The following is a 21,221-nucleotide window of genomic DNA, read 5'->3' as shown; positions in this document are numbered from 1 at the left end:
TCTAAATCCAAACCATGCACTAACTGTTCTGTGTGTGTGTGTGTGTGTGTGTGTGTGTCTGTCTGTCTGTCTGTCTCTCTCTCATTTAACAGATATTTTGTAACATCCACCCTGTACCAGGCACTATTATCATACCATATCATACCATTACAAGGTGTAAGAAATAGAAAGATGATTAAGATGGCTCTTTCTCTTAAGCTTACACCTAGAAAGTTTAGAGCTTGCTACTACTAAAGTGTAATCCATGGATCAACGATACAGGCATCACCTGGGAGCTAGCTGGAAATTAGAATGTCAGGACCCATCCCAGACTTCCTGAACCAGAATCTGCATTTTAACAAGGTTTCCAGGTGTTTCATACGCACGTTAAAATATCACCACTACTGGTCTAGTGGACATTTTGAAAGGATTTGCTGTTTCAGGTATAGATTTCTATGACTACAACCCAAAAATTAGGGCATGAAAGAAAACAAATGAACTGGAATAAGGGCAGGTGTCCTAATACCAAAATGGCTCTACTCTATTTTTAACTAAACTTAAAAAGACTAGTCTTTTTTTTTTTTTCAGTTTATTTTTTTTATTTTTTGAGAGAGACAAAGACAGTACTAGCTGGGGATGTGCAGAGAGAGGGAGGAGACAGAGAATCCCAAGCAGGCTCTTCAATGCCAATGCAGGGCCTGATGCAGGGCTTGAACTCGTGAAACCATGAGATCATGACCTGTGCCAAAACCAAGAGTCGGATGCTTAACCAACTGAGCCACCAGGTGCCCCAAAAAAAGATGATTCTCATAGTATCCTCGTGGGGAGTTTCTGGGCAAAGTTACCAGTTACATGCCAGGTAAGGAGAGACCAACATTTGTTTTCAACATTCTCTCTAGCTTCCTAAAAAGAGGCAGTGTGACCTAAAAACTCACTCCTTTGGGAGTTGGCTCTCTTAGATTCATATAATTGAGCCTACTTTCCTCTCACCAATGTGAAAAAGCCACAAGAAGTGTGAAAGGTATTTAGGTACAGCTTTTGCAGGAATCAAGATGGGTGTCTTTTTTGTTTTTTTGTTTTTAATTTGCCTTTTTTTTTTTTTTTTTTGGCTTCTTGTTGTCATATCCTGTTTTTAATTTGAATTGTCCTAGAGCCAGGAATGAAGCAAGATTCATGAACTGTGTCAGTGAAAGAGAGGATATTAAAGAAAGAAATGCCTCACACTGTATTTGCAGCAGCGGAACCAAATTCCACAAAGCAAGCGGTCAGCACCAGCCAGCTCTCCCGCTGTAACTGCTTACTGCCTGAGTCACAGCCTGTGAGGAAGTGAGCTCACCCAGGCAAGGTGCCCAAGCCACAGGCGAGAATGGATATTTCCAGTCACTGCAAGCTGTAACCTCCTCAAAAACTTAGTATTTTCAGTTTAGTAAGTACAACATTTAAAGATCTGGCTCAGATTCTAAACTGAATATTATCAATGACTCACTTGAAGGTCCTCCAGGTTTGCACTGCTTTGGGAATGAAGCTTCATTATCAAACCAAAGTGTCCTAGTTGTGAAATGGTTAGAATCCCATGCACCATTAAGTGGAGGTCAGCAGTGACTGCGGGACGCTCCAGGTATACAGAGCTTAAAATAGCACTGGTAGAGTTAAATAAAACCAGTAAAGACGATCTTTTTCACTAATGCCCCAGCATTATAGTCAGAGGCGGCAGGAGAGGAGCAGAACGACAGGGATTTCTCACAGTCCTGCGTGTGCCCTTGGACAAGTTACTTTATTTCTCGGTGCCTGAGTTTCCTTATTTGTAAAACGCATTTTTAAACCATCCTTATTTGCAAAAGAATGCATTGCATGAGGTTATAAGGAAAAATGGCAATATATGTAAAAACACCTGGCGCTCAAGAAATGGTAATTATTATTGATAATGACTCAGAAGAGGTGCAAGAAGCAAATTTGCATCCAACAATAAGAAACATCATAACACAGTGAACTTGGATAATAACGAGGAAGTGTCTGGGTTGCAGACTTAACCTCTAAGAACATTTAAGGAAGGGAAAAGGGAGACGAGGCAGGGTCGGAATTTCTGAGTTTGTAAATGATGGCAGCTGAGTCCTTTGCTGGACTTCCAACTGTACGCCGTATCAGAACACAGAGCAGATTTCCAGAAACACTTTCCACAAAGATGCCTGGTGAGCTGACATGTTTTCCTTTTCCTCAATCCCAATTTCCTTCTGACCACCCCCCAAATGTATAGATCGGTGGTGATCCCAATTTCCTTCTGACCACCCACCCCCCAAATGTGTAGATCGGTGGTGTTCTAATAAGGGGTCGTGTCTACTCTGCTCTCTTCCCCTGGTCTTTTAGGAGGGCTGCATTCTTCAAGCAAACCACAACACTGAGTCCCAAGCTGGAGAGGGTCCTGCTAAGGGATCTACATATGCTGGCTATAAAATCAGTATGTCAGAGAATGCCTCAGATCACTTTTTTAAAAAAGACACTGGGGGCGCCTGGGTGGCGCAGTCGGTTAAGCGTCTGACTTCAGCCAGGTCACCATCTCGCGGTCCGTGAGTTTGAGCCCCGCGTCAGGCTCTGGGCTTATGGCTCGGAGCCTGGAGCCTGTTTCCGATTCTGTGTCTCCCTCTCTCTCTGCCCCTCCCCCGTTCATGCTCTGTCTCTCTCTGTCCAAAAATAAATTTAAAAAAACGTTGAAAAAAAAAATTAAAAAAAAATAAAAAAGACACTGGTCCTGGGACACCTGGGTGGTTCAGTTGGTTAAGCGTCTGCACTCAGCTCAGGTCATGATCTCACAGTTCATGGGTTAGAGCCCTATGTCAGGCCCTGTGCTGACAGATTCTCTCTTCTTTCTCTGCCCCTATACTGCTTGCACTCTCTCTCTCTCTCTCAAAATAAATAAATAAACAAACCAAAAAGAAAAAAGACACTGGTCCTACTCTTCTAACTTAAGAAACATAGGACCCGAGAGCTGCAAGGACACGCTGAGGTCACAACTGGGGCCGAGAACTCTGAGGGCAGACTCTTCCCATCTGCCTCCCTACTTTCTCTCACTCGTGCTCTGTTTTCTTTCTGTTTCATGTACTAATTCTCTACTACATTTTCTCAGAGAGCCACTGGGGCTAACCCATTGTTATTATTATTTAAAAGCTGTGTCATAAATGATGCTTGCAATAATGTGTTTGCAGTTTTAAAATGGGAACATTGGCAAATAAGACGTGGACCATTGTTGATTAGTATGTGGGTGAGGGCAGACGAGAGTGTTACACACTCAGATACGGGATGCGGCGAAATTCCAGTAGTCTGTCTAATTCACAAGCACAGAGCTTTGAAAAGTTAGGGCTGGTTGGGGTCCAGTGTATTGATATTTTTTTATTAGGCTCAATTGAAAGGATGAATAAATTACTTTCCTATTTGTTTCATCTGCTATTGCATACTGTGCCCAACAGATGTCACATAAGAAATTCAGATTAGATTTTCAAATGGAGCATAACTTTAGTAATGAATAATTCAAGGGAAAAACTGAAAACCAGAATAATATTTTAGAGACATTTCTTTCATTGGATAGAAAGTGTTAGTGGAAAAATACTCACCTATTTATCTGACCATTTTCTACTTCAGTGAAGTCATTGGAATCGTTGCTAATGTTATCATCTTCGGGCACGGTCATGTTTTGCAACTCTGTTAATTCGAGTCCACTTTTGAAATGCATCATGTTTAGAAAGTATCTGTGGTCAAAAAATTAGTCCAAATTCTGCTCTGAGTGTATTACAAAGGGATAGCAGCAAAAATAGAAGCTTGACACCCCTAAAATACAACACAAGAAAACATTATTAAACATATGAATACCGCCACTGATTAAAGATAAACTATTACAAGCAAAAAAAAAAAAAAAAAAAGTTTACCGATAATTTAACACATTTTGCTATCTAATGCATTAAAGCAATCTTTGTACATCTAGTTATAGAGGCTTATCTCTAAATTTTATGCCTGTCATAAATCTCTCTCCATCTCAACTACAGAGTGAATCATGTCCTGTAATCTTTGTGTTCACGTTTATAGGAACACCATGTCAGCTGCAGGCAATACCGATGCCCTTTTATGAAACAGTGTGTTTAAAATGAAAGCGACTCATTTATTTTAGTGCATCTGATCACAGGGCACACACATCGTGGGTGCAGACGACAAAGACACAAAAGCACCTCTGATTTAACAATCCCAGTTTAATAACAATGCAAATCCTCAATAAATGGCATCATGAGGGATCAACTACCCAACCTGGAGGTCAAGCAGCAAAGGACAAATCTGTGTTTTGAAATTTAGCAAACACTTTATCCATCAACTGCGAGAGATTAAATCAATCTCTTCAATGAAATCACTCCATGTCAGGGAATTAGGGAATTAAAAACTCATACTCTGGGGATTTAGGTTAATCCACCTAAAACTATATTTCCTCTCCAGAAACGAAAGACTTGCAGAGTTCATATTCTCCCCCACATGGATGAGCAGAACTTACATTTCAATGGTGTAGAAGAAGGAAAAGAGTTTCAGACACACAACATCACAAATTAAGAAGCAGATGGCAGAGTGCCTGGGTGGCTCAGTCGGTTATGCAGCCGACTCTTGATTTCGGCTCAGGTCATGATCTCATGGTCCACGGAGTCAAGCCCTGTGTTGGGCTCTACGCTTAGGATTCTCTCTCTCCCTCTCTCTCTGCCCCTCCCTTGTTCACTCTCTCTCTCAAAATAAATAAATAAACGTTAAAAAAATAAAAAAAAGGAACGCAACCTAAAAAGCCAGGTCTATGCACATAGAGGAGCCTCAGCAGGATCATCCCAGTGAGGGGACAGAGACCATGGAATGAAGCAGAATGCCAATAAGTTTGTTCTTTTTACCTCCAATGGTAAACCCTTCTGGATGACATTTTGTCTGATCCTGAATCCTGTAAGATGACGGTAGCCTAGTTAAGAGTCAAAACTCTAGGGGCTCCTAGGTGGCTCAGTTGGTTCAGCATCTGGCTCTTGATTTTGGCTCAGGTCATGATCTTGCGGTTTGTGGGTTTGAGCCCTGCATCCGGCTCTGCGTTGACAATGTGGAGCCTGCTTGGGATTCTCCGTCTCTCCCTCTCTCTGTGCCCCTCCCCACTCACACACATACTCTCTCTCAAAATAAGTAAATAAACTTAAAAAAAATAAAGGGTCAAAACTCTAATGTGCCCAGCTAAGCATCCTAGTATATCCCAAGAGGCATTTTGTGAATTGATAAAATTTTCAGGACCCATAGAAAGTACCTTAGAATGATACCTTTTTTAGAAATTTTCTTCTTCTCTTTCCCACAACCAGGCCACACAGTATTCCCATTTGTTCATGCAGACTCACATCTAGAATGAAACTTTCCTGGCTCCAGAATCCTTTACAACTTCCAGCAGGGAGATTCCCCCAGTGCTGGGGACCTTCTGTTCCCCTTTGCACCTGCACCTGTCCTCTTGAGCCTAGACCCCCAAAAGGATGGGGAGAACCTTAGACACCAGGCATGGATAGGGATCCATGGAGCCAGGGTAAATGGACCCCGGAGTGGGGGCCTGGAGCTTCCTCCCACGCCCCCAGAGAGAGGGGGACATCTTTGTCCTCTGCTTGTGAAGACACTCTCACTGCCCACTAGCAGTGAGACTGGGGAAGGTAGGCTTCAAAAAAAAAAAAAAAAAAAGGAAGAAAACATTTCCTAATGCCTCATGTTTTGAGAGCCTCACCTGCCTGCAGGGCAGGGCCTCTCCTGGAAAACAGGAAGCCAGCACAGGGAGAGTTGAATGCCATGTCTCCTGGGCTAAGGCAAACCTGGCAGCTCAGGGCTGATTCTTCTAGCCAGCTAGCAACAGGGCCTCTCTGTTTTCTGTGCCTTCACACAGCAGCAATGTTTACAACTGCCTTTACTTCATAAAAGCTGAAGTGCGTTAACATGTGCTCTTACTTGCTGACCGCCTTAACGAAAGCTGCACGGATGGGCTAGACTGGGCACTTCCCAGGAGTCTTGCCACACTAGCTGTCTCCTGTACAACTTCCTCAGAGTCTGAAATGACATGAAGTGATACCGATTCAGATACTGAAGTGACACTACAGGGCTGGTAGAAAGTTGATTCACTGGATGGCGTTTCCAATTTGGGTTGAGTCCTTTTCTCTCTCCAAATTGGTAGAAAATAGGACACTGGACAAAAATTTTCTGGGGACAGGAAAGATGGACTGATAATAGATCTAAAGTCTCCTGTTTGAATTTCAACTTTCATATCAATATATATATATGTGTGTGTGCATGTGGGTATACAAATCATTTAATAAATGGGCATAAAAGCAAAAGAATAAAAAGACTAGAGGAAGTCCTGGCCACGAAAATATGTATTAGGCAAATCCCAGTACAAAGTTAATCACACAGAATTAATTTCCCCCCCGCCCTTTGGCTTAAAGAGAAAATATTTTTTCACAGTTCTGGAGACCAGAAGTCCAAGATTAAGGTGTCAGCAAGTTTGGTTTCTCCTGAGGCCTTTGTCCATGGCTTCTGGCCAGCTGCCTTCTCTCTGTGTCCTCACGTGGTCTTCCCACTGTCTGTGTGTTGTCTGTGTCTTAATCTCCTTTCTTTCTTTTTTTTTTTTTTAGAATAAATTTTTATTGTTATGAAATAACCTATCTGAAATCTAACTTGTTCTTGAAAATGAAAACTGGAAAATGGGGTAAATTAACAAAGTTAGTGACACCTCTCACCAAGGCTGAGGTCACATTTAGAAATTACTCTCTATTCAGTTTATTTATTGAGGCTAGCTGATTAAGGAATTTAAAAGGTTGAAAAAGGTCAAATTCAGGGATCTGTGGCAGCTTTGTAGAAAAGTCACATTTGGACTGCCTCTTGAAAAAGAATTTTTTTTTTACTGATTCTAAAACTAATACATACTCACTGTATAATCTTTAGAATAGAACTTGCAAAAGAAATCCCACCTGCGGGGGAGCCTGAGTGACTCAGTGGGTTGAGCATCCAACTCTTGATTTCGGCTCAGGTCATGATCTCACAGGCTTGTGAGTTCAAGCCCCTCTGTGCTGATCTCTCTCTGCCCCTCCTCTGCTCTCTATATCCCTCTCTGCCCCTCGCCTTGCCCTCTAACTCTCTCTCAAAATAAATAAAAATAAACTTAAAATAACATTAAAAAAAAAAAAGAAATCCCACCATCCAAAATTGGGCCACTGTTAGATACTGGTGTGTTTCCTCTCTTCTTTTCTTCTTTTTTATTCCCCTTTCCTTCTTTTTCTTTTTCCCTCTCTAGCTCCCTCTCCTCCTCTTTCTCTTTTATTAACATTGGGATTTTAGACTCTTTTTAACCTACTTTTCTTCATGTAGCATTACATTATAGGCATTTTGGAGAATAGAAATGTTTTTTAAAAAACATTACTTCCTTATTAACCAATAATATAAACCTTTATAGAAAAATTAGAAAATACATGTTTGTAACACAAGTAAAAAGAAAAAAGTCACCTCGTATCTCAGCAAACAGAGACGATCACTGTACATATACAGGAGTATGACCTTCCAGGGCTTTTCTATGCACATAGATACAGTGCCTGGCATACAGCAGGCACTCAATAAATACCTGTGAAATGAAAAGAATGAATACAAATAAAAAATAGGTATACATTTACAAACATGGAAATTGTACCAGAGTTTTTAAAATGTATTTTTTCACTTAACAAGATATGATCTTCTATCCTGAGTTATGTCGAGAAAGTGAACACGGGCCTACACCATTACTGCAAATGCTTGCTTATCTGCTTGACTGTGTGATAAACTGACATCCAACCTTTACTGCTGGACAGTCACACTGCTTGACAGACAAGTGACTGACTAGAGATGGGGACCGAGCTGAGACGTCTCAGTAAAGGAGAACATGGTCAATGGCACAGAGGCAGGAAGTGCAAGTTGAGCTCAAGAAGCAAAAAATTACAGTTTCACTGCAATACAGAGGCGATTATCAGATCACATACAATTAATTAAAAGACCTAATAGGATCATTGTGTGAAGATCATGATGTTAGCCCAACCATAATTACTATCTCTCAACTTTTATAATAGCTTATAAATTAAAATTTACTCAGCACAGAACATCTTTTATCCTTTTTTTTTTTTTTTTAATTTTTTTTTTTCAACGTTTTTTATTTATTTTTGGGACAGAGAGAGACAGAGCATGAACGGGGGAGGGGCAGAGAGAGAGGGAGACACAGAATCGGAAACAGGCTCCAGGCTCCGAGCCATCAGCCCAGAGCCTGACGCGGGGCTCGAACTCACAGACCGCGAGATCGTGACCTGGCTGAAGTCGGACGCTTAACCGACTGCGCCACCCAGGCGCCCCCAACATCTTTTATCCTTTACCACAATCTTGTGAGGTACTCTTAAGCAAGCATGATCTTGGTATGCTTATTGGTACATTTTACTAATAGTACCAACATAAAATACATAAACGTATTCTCTATTCTTCATAGTGTTATATATCAAAGGAGAAGATCTACAGAAAAACTTGTCTGGCCTTACATTGCTTAGACCCTGTTTAAGCAAGCAAGACCATCCCATATAAAGTGACAGTATACCATAAAATATCTGCATGATAGAGACCAAACTATATGGCAGAATAAAGAAAAAATCCAGAAAGATTTCAGAGATATACAGACATACCGATGTACAGAAGGAAGGAAGGAAGGAAGGAAGGAAGGAAGGAAGGAAGGAAGGAAAGAAGGAAGGAAGGAAGGAAAGAAGGGAGGGAAGAAAGGAAGGAAGGAAGGAAGGAAGGAAGGAAGGAAGGAAGGAAGGAAGGAAGGAAGGGAGGGAGGAGGGGAGGAAAGGGAGAGTGAGAGAGTGGGAGGGAAGGAAGGCGGCAAGAAAGAGAGGAGAGAGGAAGGCAGGAAGGGAGGAAGGAAGGAAGGGAGGAAAGGAGGGAGGGATGGAGAGAAGGAAGAAGGAAGGGAGGGAGGGAGGGACGGAGAGAAGGAAGAAGGAAGGAAAGAAGGAAGGAAGGAAGGAAGGAAGGAAGGAAGGAAGGAAGGAAGGAAGGAAGAAGGGAGATGGGAAGGTGGGAAGGAAGGGAAGGAGGGAAGGAGACAGGTATGAAGGGAGGGACGGAAGGATAGAGGAAGGGAGGGCGAGAGGGAGGCAGGGAGGGAGGGAAGAAGGAAGGAAGGAAGGAAGGAAGGAAGGAAGGAAGGAAGGAAGGAAGGAAGGAAGGAAAATAAATGGTTGCGTGGAGAAATTGCTAAGGTTTTACAAAGAGTTAGAACTTGAACAATGTCTAAAAACCGGTGGATTTAGACCAGGGGGTTGGGAAGGCATTGCTTGTACTGGGAACAACACAGGCCAAATGTACACAGAACAGCCCTGAGTGACCATTTACATGAACCTACCTAGAGTAAAGGGAGCAAGGTACATGTTCTTAAGTAGTAGAAGTTTTACAGGTTTGGTAAAAGCCAACTGAAAGAAAACCAAACCAAAGAATATACTATAACTTAAACAATGTCCAAAATCACTTTTAGGGATAAATACAATTTCAATTGCTCATGTACTTTGTGGTGGATCCTGCTCAATATTTGCTCCTACTTCTTTCTAGTCTAGTTCTGTAGATGATGGAAAGTTGATGGCATCCATTCTGCTGGTACATTTCTAACAGGTGCAGCAGAGAGTTCTGGAGTCAACAGTGTGGCTATGGATTCCTGATCATTGGATGCGGCTCAAGCAATGTGTTCCTGGAGCACGCAGTTGAGACAATAAGAAACTGGCTTCATGGTTTCCTGCCTTCGTGACAGAGGCACAAGTAGCAGTTCCCTTCGCAGACTGTTTTTAAGTGGTGGTATTCTGGTAATTATTTCTAAAGACCCAGCCTCAGGCCATCTGCCATCTCTTCTGACAATCTTACAGGTATTTAGTTGTCTGTATTAAATCTCTTTCACTTAACATACATAGGAAGATCTCTGTTACATGCAACTAAACCCTAATTGATATTCTTATTTTTATTTCCCCCCTTTCAAACTTTTATGATGGGAACTTCTAAATACATATACAGAATAGTAGACAGAATAGAATAATGAACCCTCATGTACCAACTTCAACAATTATCAGGTCAGGCCAATCTTACTGAAGTTTTACCCCCACCATCACATAGAATTATTTTAAAGCATCCTGATATCGTATCATCTGTAAAATATTTTAGCACATATTTGTGAAAGAATGCTTTTATAAAACAATACCAACAGATCACTATCAAACCTAAAAACTAACAATAATTCCTTAATATCACTAAATGTCTGGTTACACATACTTAATTCTAAAATTGTTATGAATCCCTCTTGTTTTTTTTATTATTATTATTCTGAAAAACTAGTAAGATCAAACCTTTCCTAGTTCAACTCCTGAGAATCAATTATAATAACTGGGCCGATAGTTTTGAGAGAGTGTTAGGCCTTTGGACCAGTGATGGTCCTCTTCCTCCTGCCATCTCTTCCCGGGCCTGAGCCAGTTTACCCACCTGGGATCCTTGGATCACCTGGCTCTTAGCTGGTAATAATGCGAACCCATGAGCTGCTTTTGTGTATCTCAAAAGGCCTCAAACATGCCAAACAGGTTGACTAAATGTCAGGTATCCTTGCTTTTAACTAGATTGCATTAACTTGGTGTGATGATCCTAAATTCTAACTGGCAATTTTATGTTTCTTTGAATAACAAAAATAGGAAATAAATTCATATATTAAGGTTATAGTCAAAACTCATTAAACGGTATCCTTAAGATCTAGATATTGTATCTCATATAAATTATATTTCAATTAAAACAAAAGCTTAAAGGGGTGCCTGGGTGGCTCAGTTGGTTAAGCATCCAACTTCAGCTCAGGTCATGATCTCATGGTTTGTGGGTTCGAGCCCACGTCGGGCTCTGTGCTGATAGCTCAGAGCCTGGAGCCTGCTTCGGATTCTGTATCTCCCTCTCTCTCTGCCCCTCCCTTGCTCGCACTCCGTATCTCTTTGTCTCTCAAAAATGAATAAATATTTTTTAAAAATTAAAAAAAAGAAAAGCTTAAAACTGATAGAATCTTTGAAAATCTGTGATCTTTGGACCATGGGGAATAATACAAGTGCCTTTTGGTAGTGAACAGGCTGGGAGCCAGTAAGCAATCTCAAACTGTAGATGTTTTCTCTCTTTCTTACTCAAGACTCACGTCTTAACCAAGTGCAAGTGGCCTCAGCCGTGCCAGCACTTTGAATCACCACTTCCTCTCCACCGGTTTCCCTGACTTCCGCCAGTTACTCTCAGCTCCATATCTGGGAAGTGACTTTGTCTATAACCTTGAAATACCACCCCCACCCCCTTTACTGCCAACAGTCTGAACAACTTGCTCCTGTCTTCATCACTCCCCTGAAACCACACTCAAGTGGCAAATTCTGGCTCTACCAATTAGGAGCTGTGGACCCTGGGCAAGGAGGTTTTCTCTTTGCCTCAGTTTCTTCATCTGCAAACAGGAGACGCGGAATACCCACCTCATTCGGTCGTTATAAAGATTCCATGATCGGTGAGGGGGGGGCGGTGCCTGGGTGGCTCAGTCAATTGAGCATCCAACTCTCGGTTTAGGCTCAGGTCATGATCTCACGACTTCATGAGTTCGGGGCCCACGTTGGGCTCTGTGCTGAGCGTGCAGAGCCTGCTTGGGATTCTCTCTCTCTCTCTCTCTCTCTCTCTCTCTCTCTCCCCCTCCCCAGCTCACACTGTCTGTCTCTCTCAAAATAAATAAGTAAACTTAAAATTAAAAAAAAAAAAAAAAAAAGGAGATTCCACTATTGGGCACATGGGCAGCACATACACCAGTACCTGGCCTGGTGCCTACAGGCTACTGTGACTATGCTTGCTACCACTGCTATGACTTCTAGTCAAGGCAAGTGGCCTTGCCTCAGTCCTCATTTTCCTCAATTCCTTCCACAACAGGGAGCACTGCTTCCTGACCTCCTCCAACATGCTCCGGAGCACTGCCTCCAGGCCTCCTTTACCAGCCCCCTCACTCCTCCCTTATGCGGGAAGAGGGGTAGCTCTTCGGGCACACGCTCCAAATTCTTTCCTTCTTAAGGTTTCAAGCTCGTAGTGTCAGGCTTCATCCCACAAAGGCATCTTTCCGATTTCTTTCCCCAGTCTTTTTCATCTTATAAAACTAGCATTCCTTTGCATTATGCAATAGGATCTCCCTTGTAAATACTACTTGATAATGATCGAGTCACTTAACATCACATGTTTCTTCATCTGTAAAATGAGAAGGCTGGAGGGAAAGTGGATCTCTCAAGCTCCTTCCTGCTCAGAAAAATTTCCACAAGTTCTTTGTAGACTCCAGCTGCCCGCTGGACTTCTCCACGTGGATGTTTGCCATTACCTCAAACTCTGCATGCCGAGCTGAACACATCACTGACCTCACGCATCAGCTGTCCTATTCCTGTTAAAGATAACGTTCCCTCTCCTCATCACTCAGACTTAGAGTCTGGGTATTACTTTAATGCTGCTGAGTATCTAATCAGTCACCAGCCCCCATCAACATTCTTTCATACGTGCCCCCATCCTCTCTGCCCCTCATTCCTCTCCACCCACAATCCTAACTTGCAGAGTTCAGTGCCTCCGTGCTACCTGCTGACTCTACCCTCTCCCTGCTGCAGACACACGTTCTGGCCCACTTCTCTTCCCCTCTTGCCAACTGTAACTTCCCAATGTCTACAGGATGAAGTCTAATCTCTGGACCCTTACAATGCAACACGGATTGCTCATAACAATCTTTTTAATTTTCTCTCCTGTGATGTTCCTCCTGAACTTTCCATTCCCCACCACGGATCTAGTTGTACGCGGCCTTCTGCTTTGTTCACACCATTCCTTTGGCCCTGAACATGCTTCCTTCCCCCTTCCCGTGAAGCCCATGCTTACTTAAGGACAACATTTCTTTCAAAGCCCAGCTTGTTGACTTTCATGCTTTTTTTTTCTTTTTAATTTCAAACCAACCTTCTCTGTGATAGCTTTTTCCCATGACCAACCCATGACAGATTGTTTACCTGTGATGAATTCTTTCAGGACTTTTGTATAGATTACTCATTGGCTTACACAAGGATTCTTATATATTTTAATAGTCTTCTTGCATTCTATCATCCTTCCTAATTATAATCTCAACTCCTTGAGGCAGGGACCATAAACCTCACAGCTCCCTAGCACATGGTAGCAGCAAATATGTTAACAATAATAATGACAACTAAATTTAAAAAGCAAGCTATGATCATCTGTCTGCAGATAATGTATCAGTGATCCCCACAAACACACTTTCTCAGGAAAACAAAATAACAGGTTGACCTCTGTGCATTCTACCTTGTTCATAGTATCCCAACCCTTGCTCTCACGGCTCCCAGAATTCCTCTTCTGTTCTGGTTCCTATATGCTCTTTCAAATGTCTGTTATCAAAATGCCCAGCCTATGATGTCCGGGAATTAACCTAATCCACATTCAGATGTTTTGAAACTACTGTGATTTCTCTAAGACAGAAAATACTGATAAACTTCAGAAGTCAATGAAGTCTCTGTATTTAACTGTAAATTTAAGAGGACAAACTGTATGTTACATTAAAAAAAATCCACTTGAAACTTAATGAGAACAGCGAGTGTATCTGAGCAGTGTGTATACCACAAAATTAAAAATCTTCCTCAATGGGTTCCTGGGTGGCTCAGTAGGTTAACATCAGACTCTTGATCTCTGCTCAGGTCATGGAGATCAAGCCCTGAGTGGACTCCATGCTGACAGCACGGAGCCTGCTTGCGATTCTCTCTCCCTCTCTACCCTTCCTCCACACGTGTATTCTCTCTCTCTCTTAAAACAAATAAATAAACATTTAAAAAAATCTTCCTCATCTACTGAAAATTCATAGATGTAAGTAATTCCTAAAAACACAGAGTTGAAAGCAACCTGCAATAGTTCAGCCTTTGAGAAAATTCTCTTTCTTTGCACATGTATATTTTTGCTCTAATGATATTTTTGATTACGGTTTAACTAAAACACTGGATGGGATTTTCTTTGTTATTAAGGCTTAGCTAAGCTATGACAGCTAGCTCCCAACAAAAATACTCAAGAAATAATAGAAATAAGGAGAATTTTAAAGCATCACAAAGGGGTACATGTAAAAAGGATCATTTGTAAAAGAAAAAAAAATTTACAAATATGCCTTTACATGAAAATAGAAAATGGAAAACACACTATTCCCTAATACCAAATGATGTAATAATCCTTGGACAAGTTTTTCTTCCCTCTAGGCCTGTTTTCTCACTTTAAAATAGGAAGATCACATTAACTGATGCTCTCTCAAAGATCTCCTCCAGTTTTAAACCCCCCTGAATTTATGATTCTATAATGTTTCTTAATGGATCGCTTTCAGAGATAAGAAATGGGCTTGTGGACAAATCTTCTGAATAGGTGACTTAGGCTAGAAGTTGTCAGTTCTAGACAGAGAGGAATCACCTTGGGAGTTTTTTTTTGTTTTTTGTTTTTTTTTAATAACCTAACACACACCAGTTTCTGATTTAATTGGTCTAGGGTGGGATCAAGCATGGATATTTTAAATGCTTCCAGGAGAGTGTAACGTGCAGCCAGTACTAAGGTCTACAGATACAGACCAAGGGTTGCAAATGCAAACAGTGCCCAGGTCCACGAGAAAATGGGCAAGACAGACTGGCATAAGGAACCGGAGAAAATGTACCCTATCTAGTTCAGTGGGAATAAGCCAGATTGTCCCTTTTTTTTTTTTTTTTCCAACAGATGCAGATTTTAAGTGAAAATCTGATGTTTAAATACTGACAACTAATTCCAAACAATTTTAAGAGAAAGTGTAGGTCACACAAAATGTACTCACAGACTTTATTTGGCTTTATAGTCACCAGTGTACAACCTCAACAAAATGAGTCCCATCAATCAAACACAACTTTTTCTCTGCACTCTGTCCTGTCTCTCCTGCTCAGAGCCTCTTCCTCCTATACCTGGGTCAGAACCTATCCCTTTCCTTTTCCTTTCCATTGTCTCTTTCTTTTCCAATCTTCTTCATCACTCCTAAAACATGGAAACTGAGATCCACACATTTAATCTTTTATGTGTGGCCCTGGCTGTATCACTGGACAGGATTTTGTGCCTGGGAAAATTCAGGTTGTAAATTGTAACCTAAGGCTATGGTCCCATGATGTCAAAACTGGTTGGGTTAGTCAAGTCAGGGAAAAAGTCAGTCAAGCTCACAATTCTGCATTACTTAGACTTTATCAAGCAACATACGGAGGTCTTCATTTGATTTCTGACTTTGTTTTGTTTGCTTTAAAATCTAAGCCACTCAGTCAACTCAGTCAGTTGAGCATCTGACCTTTGATTTGGGCTCAGGTCACGACCCCAGGGTCGTGGGATCAAGCTTTGCGTCAAGCTTGCGAGGATCATGGAGCCTGCTTAAGATTTTGTCTCTCTCCCCTCTGTCCCTCCCCTGCTCGCGCATGCATTCTCTCTCTCTAAAATAAAAAAAAAAAAAAAAATTAATAAAATAAAATCTAAGCCACTGTGATTAGAATCATCCTTGGTGTTTTTAAAAAGCTCCTAAATCTGGGCTCCACCCCAGGTCAACTAAATCTAAAGATCTAGAAATGGAATCTGGGCATTCACTGGTAGCTTTTCAAAGACCCCAAGTAGGTCTAATATGAAACCAGAGTTGAGAATCACTAATCTAACTCATCCCCTAAAGCGGTGGATTAGCAGCACATTTAACTCCAGATAACTGGTCATCTTGGATGACATCTTGAATAGATCTTTTAACTTGTTCAAGGGTTTCCTCAGCAATATTTTCATTGTTATCTTCATAACTCTGCGAGTCAGGGAGCTCAAAAACTATTACTAGCATTGGAGAGATGAGAAAATGAGGCATAAAAACATTAAATGATTTGCCCAAGTGTGCCCAGCTAGTTAATTGGCAAAGACACATTGTAACTTTACTTGAGGCAGAGTTCCTGGATTGTGAACTTGGTGCTCGCTAAATTTCCCCAAAACATAGTGCCTTTGTGATCACCAAATTCCTTCACTCTCAGTAGGTAACCCTAACACATAGGTGGGCACTAGAAAGTCAGTGACTATAATGTGGTCCGATTTCAGAAATAAGTATAACAACGTTTTTAAAAGCCTCAGTCTAGGGTCAGTGGTCCAAGGTGTCTTTTTCTGAAGTCTATGATGTGATTTTGAAAGTGCTTACTTCTACACGCACCCTTCCCCCCACCCCCACATCCCCTCTCAGAGTTTCCATTAAGGTATTATTTCGAGAAAAGCATTTTGAATGATTAACTATGCACACAATTTCAGAGGTAAGGGGAGCTTTGCTGATCAACTTTCCCAGCACCTCTGATAGATGACAAACTGAAAGTCCCTTTTAATTCAATACATACGCAACACTAACATGGTGCCAAGCACTTCATACCCGTTATCTTAACTACATTGTCAGGCTAACTCAATGAGATGGGTACCACTACCACCACCATTGTATTCTCTTCATTCCCATTTAACAAACAGAAAACAAGGCAGAAACCCTGAAGTTTAGAGATGCTAAACAAGCTGCCCAGTATCCCTGGGCGGTACGTTGGGATCTGGAATTCGTATCTGACTCAAAGCCTCTGGCCTCATCCCCCTACCTTCCATCACTGGGAGTGACAAAAGTGCAAGAAGTAAAAGATAAATCCTACGTAAAAAGTAAAAGGAAATGCTAAGAGATGATCAGTGAACACTTATTTGAAAGGGCAGAGAAGTGGCATTTGGGCTAGGCCTTCACAGATACGTAGGATTTTAGTAGGCATTCCAGTCCACAATCAACACCGATATTGAAGCAGAAAAGCAACAGGAAGAGCATTGGGTGAACTGAGAGAAAGAGAGGGAAAGATTCAAGGAGTCAGATCATGGAGGGTCCTGAGTGTCCAGCTAAGGAATTGAGACTAATTTTAGGCAATGGGAACCCCCTGAAGGTTTTTTTTTTTTTAATTTTTTTTAACGTTTTATTTATTTTTGAGACAGAGAGAGACAGAGCATGAACGGGGGAGGGGCAGAGAGAGAGGGAGACACAGAATCGTAAGCAGGCTCCAGGCTCTGAGCCATCAGCCCAGAGCCCGACGCGGGGCTCAAACTCACGGAACGCGAGATCATGACCTGAGCCGAAGTCGGACGCTCAACCGACTGAGCCACCCAGGCGCCCCGAGAACCCCCTGAAGTCTTTAGAAGCAAAGTCATTAGGAAAGCAAACTGAGTTTTAGAAATACAGATCTCATGGAAATGTGGAGATTGAATTAGGGGAGCAGAGCTTGGTACTGGAAGAGAGCAACCAGAGAGCTGTTAACACCTCATTCATTCCCTGCTTCACTCTTAACCACGTGTCGCACTTCCATGAAGCACTGGTTTCTTCAGGGCACCTCCACATCTGTTTCATGGTCCTCATATCCCAACACACTACTCGAATTGCCATGTCTAGGTCAGGTGACAGGAACCTGAACTTGGGCAAGTGGGAATGGAGATGAGAAGACAGGTTGGAGAGGCATTTGCAAGGGCCTCGTAACCCAGGGGATAGGGGAGTGGGTAAGAAGTAGGGAGACGGTAAGAAAGAAGGAGAAGCAGGGGAGCCTAGTTGGCTCAGTTGGTTGGGCTTCCAACTTCAGCTCAGGTCAAGATCTCACAGTTCGTGAGTTCGAGCCCTGCGTCAGGCTCTGTGCTGACAGCTGGGAGCCTGGAGCTTGCTTCAGATTCTGTGTCTCCCTCTCTCTCTGCCCCTCCCCCACTCACACTCTGTCTCTCCCTCTCCCTCAAAAATAAACAAACATTAAAAAACCTTTTTTTTAAAGAAAGAGAAGCAGAGTTTAAAGAAAAGAAGAAAAAAAAAACCTCTCATATTTAAACTTGGGTGAAAAGGGAACAAATGAGATAGAAAAAGGAAGGGATGGTCACCAGTAGCATAAAGAAATGAAGGAGGTGGCTAAGGTCTCAATCCAAGAGGCATTTATTAAGCTGCTGCTCTGTGCTGGGCACTAGGGGAACAACAGTGAGTAAGATTGGTTTTTGTCCTCAACTATCACCAGGAGGGAGGAAAATATAAAACTAGATAGCCAGATGCCTGGCCTCCTAGTCTCTGGACAAATGTCACCCTCCCACACAGGCCCCGCTAGAGGGTTATCTATTTCAAGCACCCATCCCTATCATGTGATCCTGTTTTACTTCTTCAATGCGCTAACAAAGATCTGAAATTCATTATATGTGCGTTTATTGTATGTTTCCCCCACAGAAGCAGGAACTTTATACAGTTACAAATAGTTAAGTCCTCAGTACGATATATTTATTGAATGTGCTGGGGGGTGGGGAGAGTAAATAAACCTCATCAAGGTTTCAAGACCTCAAACCAAACTAGGCAAGCCTCCTAGATGCCGAGAATTGAAGCCACTCTGAAGAGTAAAACCCGTTTTGAAGTTGGGACCCACAACCGGTCGGTGCCCCAGCTGGACTGTTTCACATAGCTTTCAACCCACCCCGCATGAGATGTTTAAGAATGAGGCTGGCCGGTCACCTAGCTCAGGTTTTATTTCCGTTGTTCCTCTGACGTCAGAAAAAGCACGAGTTGCCGCACAGTTTCTTCTATCAAGGTGACAATTACAGCCTCGCTGTGCCCCGCAGTCTGCAAACCATATATTTATTCTCTCCTCCCCCTTATGTTAAAAAAAAAAAAGAAAGAAAAATTTTAAACTTCACTGCAGAGATGTCAAATCCCCATTTGCGTGTAAATAAATACCGTTTCTTAGTGCTGGGGGTCTTTTTCACTCTTAACTACCTAACATCGCCACGGATTCGTCAGAGAAAGTACGTGATCCTGGCGGCTCTAAGGTTTCCACCGGAGAAGCAGTGCTATAAAAACCGGGTCCGCGCCGCAGAGCGAGACACAAAGGACTCTCAACTGTAGCACCACCTTCTCAAGCCCCAGACAGCCTGTGAAAGGCATCCCGAAATGCGGTGACGCTGTGACCGCGAAATTCCTTTTGCCGCCATAGGCTCCCGTACACCCTGATTACAGTTCACCCCAAACCCAGGGGCGGGCGATTCCGCAGGGAAGCAGCGCCCATGCAGCCCCGTAACCTGTGGGGTCGCAGTGGGTACTGAGCAGTTCGACGCTAGGGAGGCGGATGGGGGGGGGGGGGGGGGGGACGGGCGCCCAGGGCGTGCATTAGGACCGAGGAGCGCTTTCCTTCCGGCACCGACGCGGCGAGTTCAAAGGCCTTTTGTGGCAACATTTAGGAACGCGAGCTAGGTGCCGGGGACTGGGGGGAGGCGGGAGGAGAGGAGGCGAGGGCAGTCCGCGCCCGGGCCCCGCGCGAGCGGTGGCCTTTTGTTCGCCAGCGGAATCCAGCTCTCAGAACATCACTTCTCTTTCTCCCCTTCTTCATTTAAGAAAGCACCTCTTCGGGGCGGGAAAGGGCAGTGAATCACCGCCGGCATCCTTTAGTAACCTTCCCCCCGCATCCTCCTACTCTAGTCTCCCTACAGAGAGAGGCAGACCTGGAGGAGAGACTGCAAACGTGCTCCTGTTTACTCGCGCTCGGCGGCTCGGTTCCCCGCGGCGCCCAGGCCTCCAGCCCCAGCCGGACGCACGCATACCCCCGGGGGCATCACCTGCCCTCCTCTGGGCCAAGCGGACGCAGGAAATTCCCCCCAAAAGTCCAGGATTCGAGCACTTCTCGCGTACGCAGCAGCGCCCTCACGCCCGCTATACTCCTCCCCCCCGCCCCAGACCCGCGTGGTCCCTGACCTCTCGTATCGTTTAACTAGATAACTAGATCTGGAGCCACACTCTCCCGCTATGAAAACAGACCCAAAAAGTAAGCCACAGCTCACGCAAAGGTGAAATCAGAGGCCCCTGCGCCTCCTTACGCTGCCGAGTGCGTCTGAAAGAACAGAGGACCTGGACTTTTCCTAAAAGCAAAATCCGAACGCATCCGGTAGAGCCGCACACTCATTCCTTCCATGCCCGCATGGGTGCCTTGTACGTTACCGCCTCTCTCGCATCTAAAACATCCCTTTCCTTCCCGCCGCCGCTCCCTCAAGCTCCCCTAGAAAAGCAAAATCGCCTTACCTCGGGCAATAAAGGGAAAAGTGGCCAAAGGAGACCAGGTGTCCGCCCTTCCGGGATTCCCCCCCGGCCGTGTGATGTCCTTTGTATCAAGGTCTGGCTGTCTCGGCCGGGAAAAGGTGGCCTCCGTCAGCGAGGGCTGGGCGGGGAAGCTTGGCGTGGCGTGGCGGATTTCCGAGGAAGGTGAAGGGCGGAGGTTCCCGGCGACCTTCAGGCAGAGCGGCGTGGCCACCCCAGCCCGCGCTCTCTGGCTCTCCTCCTCCTTTCTGGGCCGATTGCATCAGAGTCTCCCCCCACCGCCAACCCCCACCCACACTCTGCTCGCCAGCCTCGCACTTACATCCACACGCTAGGGCGCGGAGGGTCTCGAATCGCAGTCATTCTCCTACTGGGGGGCGCGTCGCCTTTGCGCATCCATGGCTCGTGATGGTTTAAAGGGGGAAAGTCAGGCCATTCCTCCGCGTCCCGCGTCCCGCGTCCCGCCGCCTCCCCTCCCGCGCGCCCGCTCTTTAACCAAAGCTGCGTGTCACTGAGCGGTGCCCGTCACATGGTGTCTCCGCTGGCGGCCGCGCCTGGCGACCTCCCTCTTGCCGCTCTCAGAGGATGCAGCGACTGCGACTGGCGGAGACCGAGCATCGGGGAAGGGGCGAGGGAGGGGTTGCGGGGCGTGCGTGTGCCGGGCGCACTGACGGCGGCACCGGGAGCGGAGGCGGCGTGCAGCCTGGACACCTGCCCCACGCCCCCCTGGGGCCTGGCGGCAGGCCCAGAACCCTGCTGCGGGGCCGGCTGGAGACGCGGAGCCCTTGGGAATGGAAGTGGGGCGGCTAAGAGGGCGCCGGCGGAGGAGGGCTGTGTTAGGGGGCAGCATTTCGGGGTACGCCAGAGCGCAGATGGGCCGAGGGAGCCAGGGGAGTTGCATTGTGGGAAGGGCGCAGCGTGAGGATGGCCGCGGGAGTGGCTGGTCCGCGCGCAGCCCTGCAGGCGGCTGGCAGCGTCTGGAGCTGCGGGTGGCGACGGAGCGGTGTGTTGGCTCGGGGGA

General features: G+C 44.5%; 1 protein-coding gene across 2 annotated transcripts in view; it reads right to left on the bottom strand.

The window, feature by feature from the left end:
- Positions 1-20,848, bottom strand: part of SLC38A1 (solute carrier family 38 member 1) — a 69,831-nt gene extending 48,983 nt beyond the window's left edge. Inside the window, exons 1-3 of one of the 2 annotated variants that reach the window (XM_058743041.1) lie at positions 20,523-20,848; positions 7,507-7,621; positions 3,585-3,798 (exon numbers count right to left, since the gene is read on the bottom strand). In XM_058743041.1, coding sequence (XP_058599024.1) covers positions 3,585-3,706 — 122 coding nt within the window. In that variant the 5' untranslated portion in view covers positions 3,707-3,798; positions 7,507-7,621; positions 20,523-20,848. Of the gene's footprint in view, positions 1-3,584; positions 3,799-7,506; positions 7,622-20,185; positions 20,321-20,522 lie in introns of those variants that run through there. The other variant, XM_058743040.1, reaches the window with a different exon arrangement.
- Positions 20,849-21,221: the final 373 nt, after the last annotated feature.

The sequence above is a fragment of the Neofelis nebulosa genome, chromosome 8 (assembly GCF_028018385.1).
Source record: "Neofelis nebulosa isolate mNeoNeb1 chromosome 8, mNeoNeb1.pri, whole genome shotgun sequence".
Classification (NCBI taxonomy): Eukaryota; Metazoa; Chordata; class Mammalia; order Carnivora; family Felidae; genus Neofelis; species Neofelis nebulosa.
Note: the sequence above shows the minus strand (reverse complement) of the source record. Positions and strands in the feature narration are given on the sequence as shown.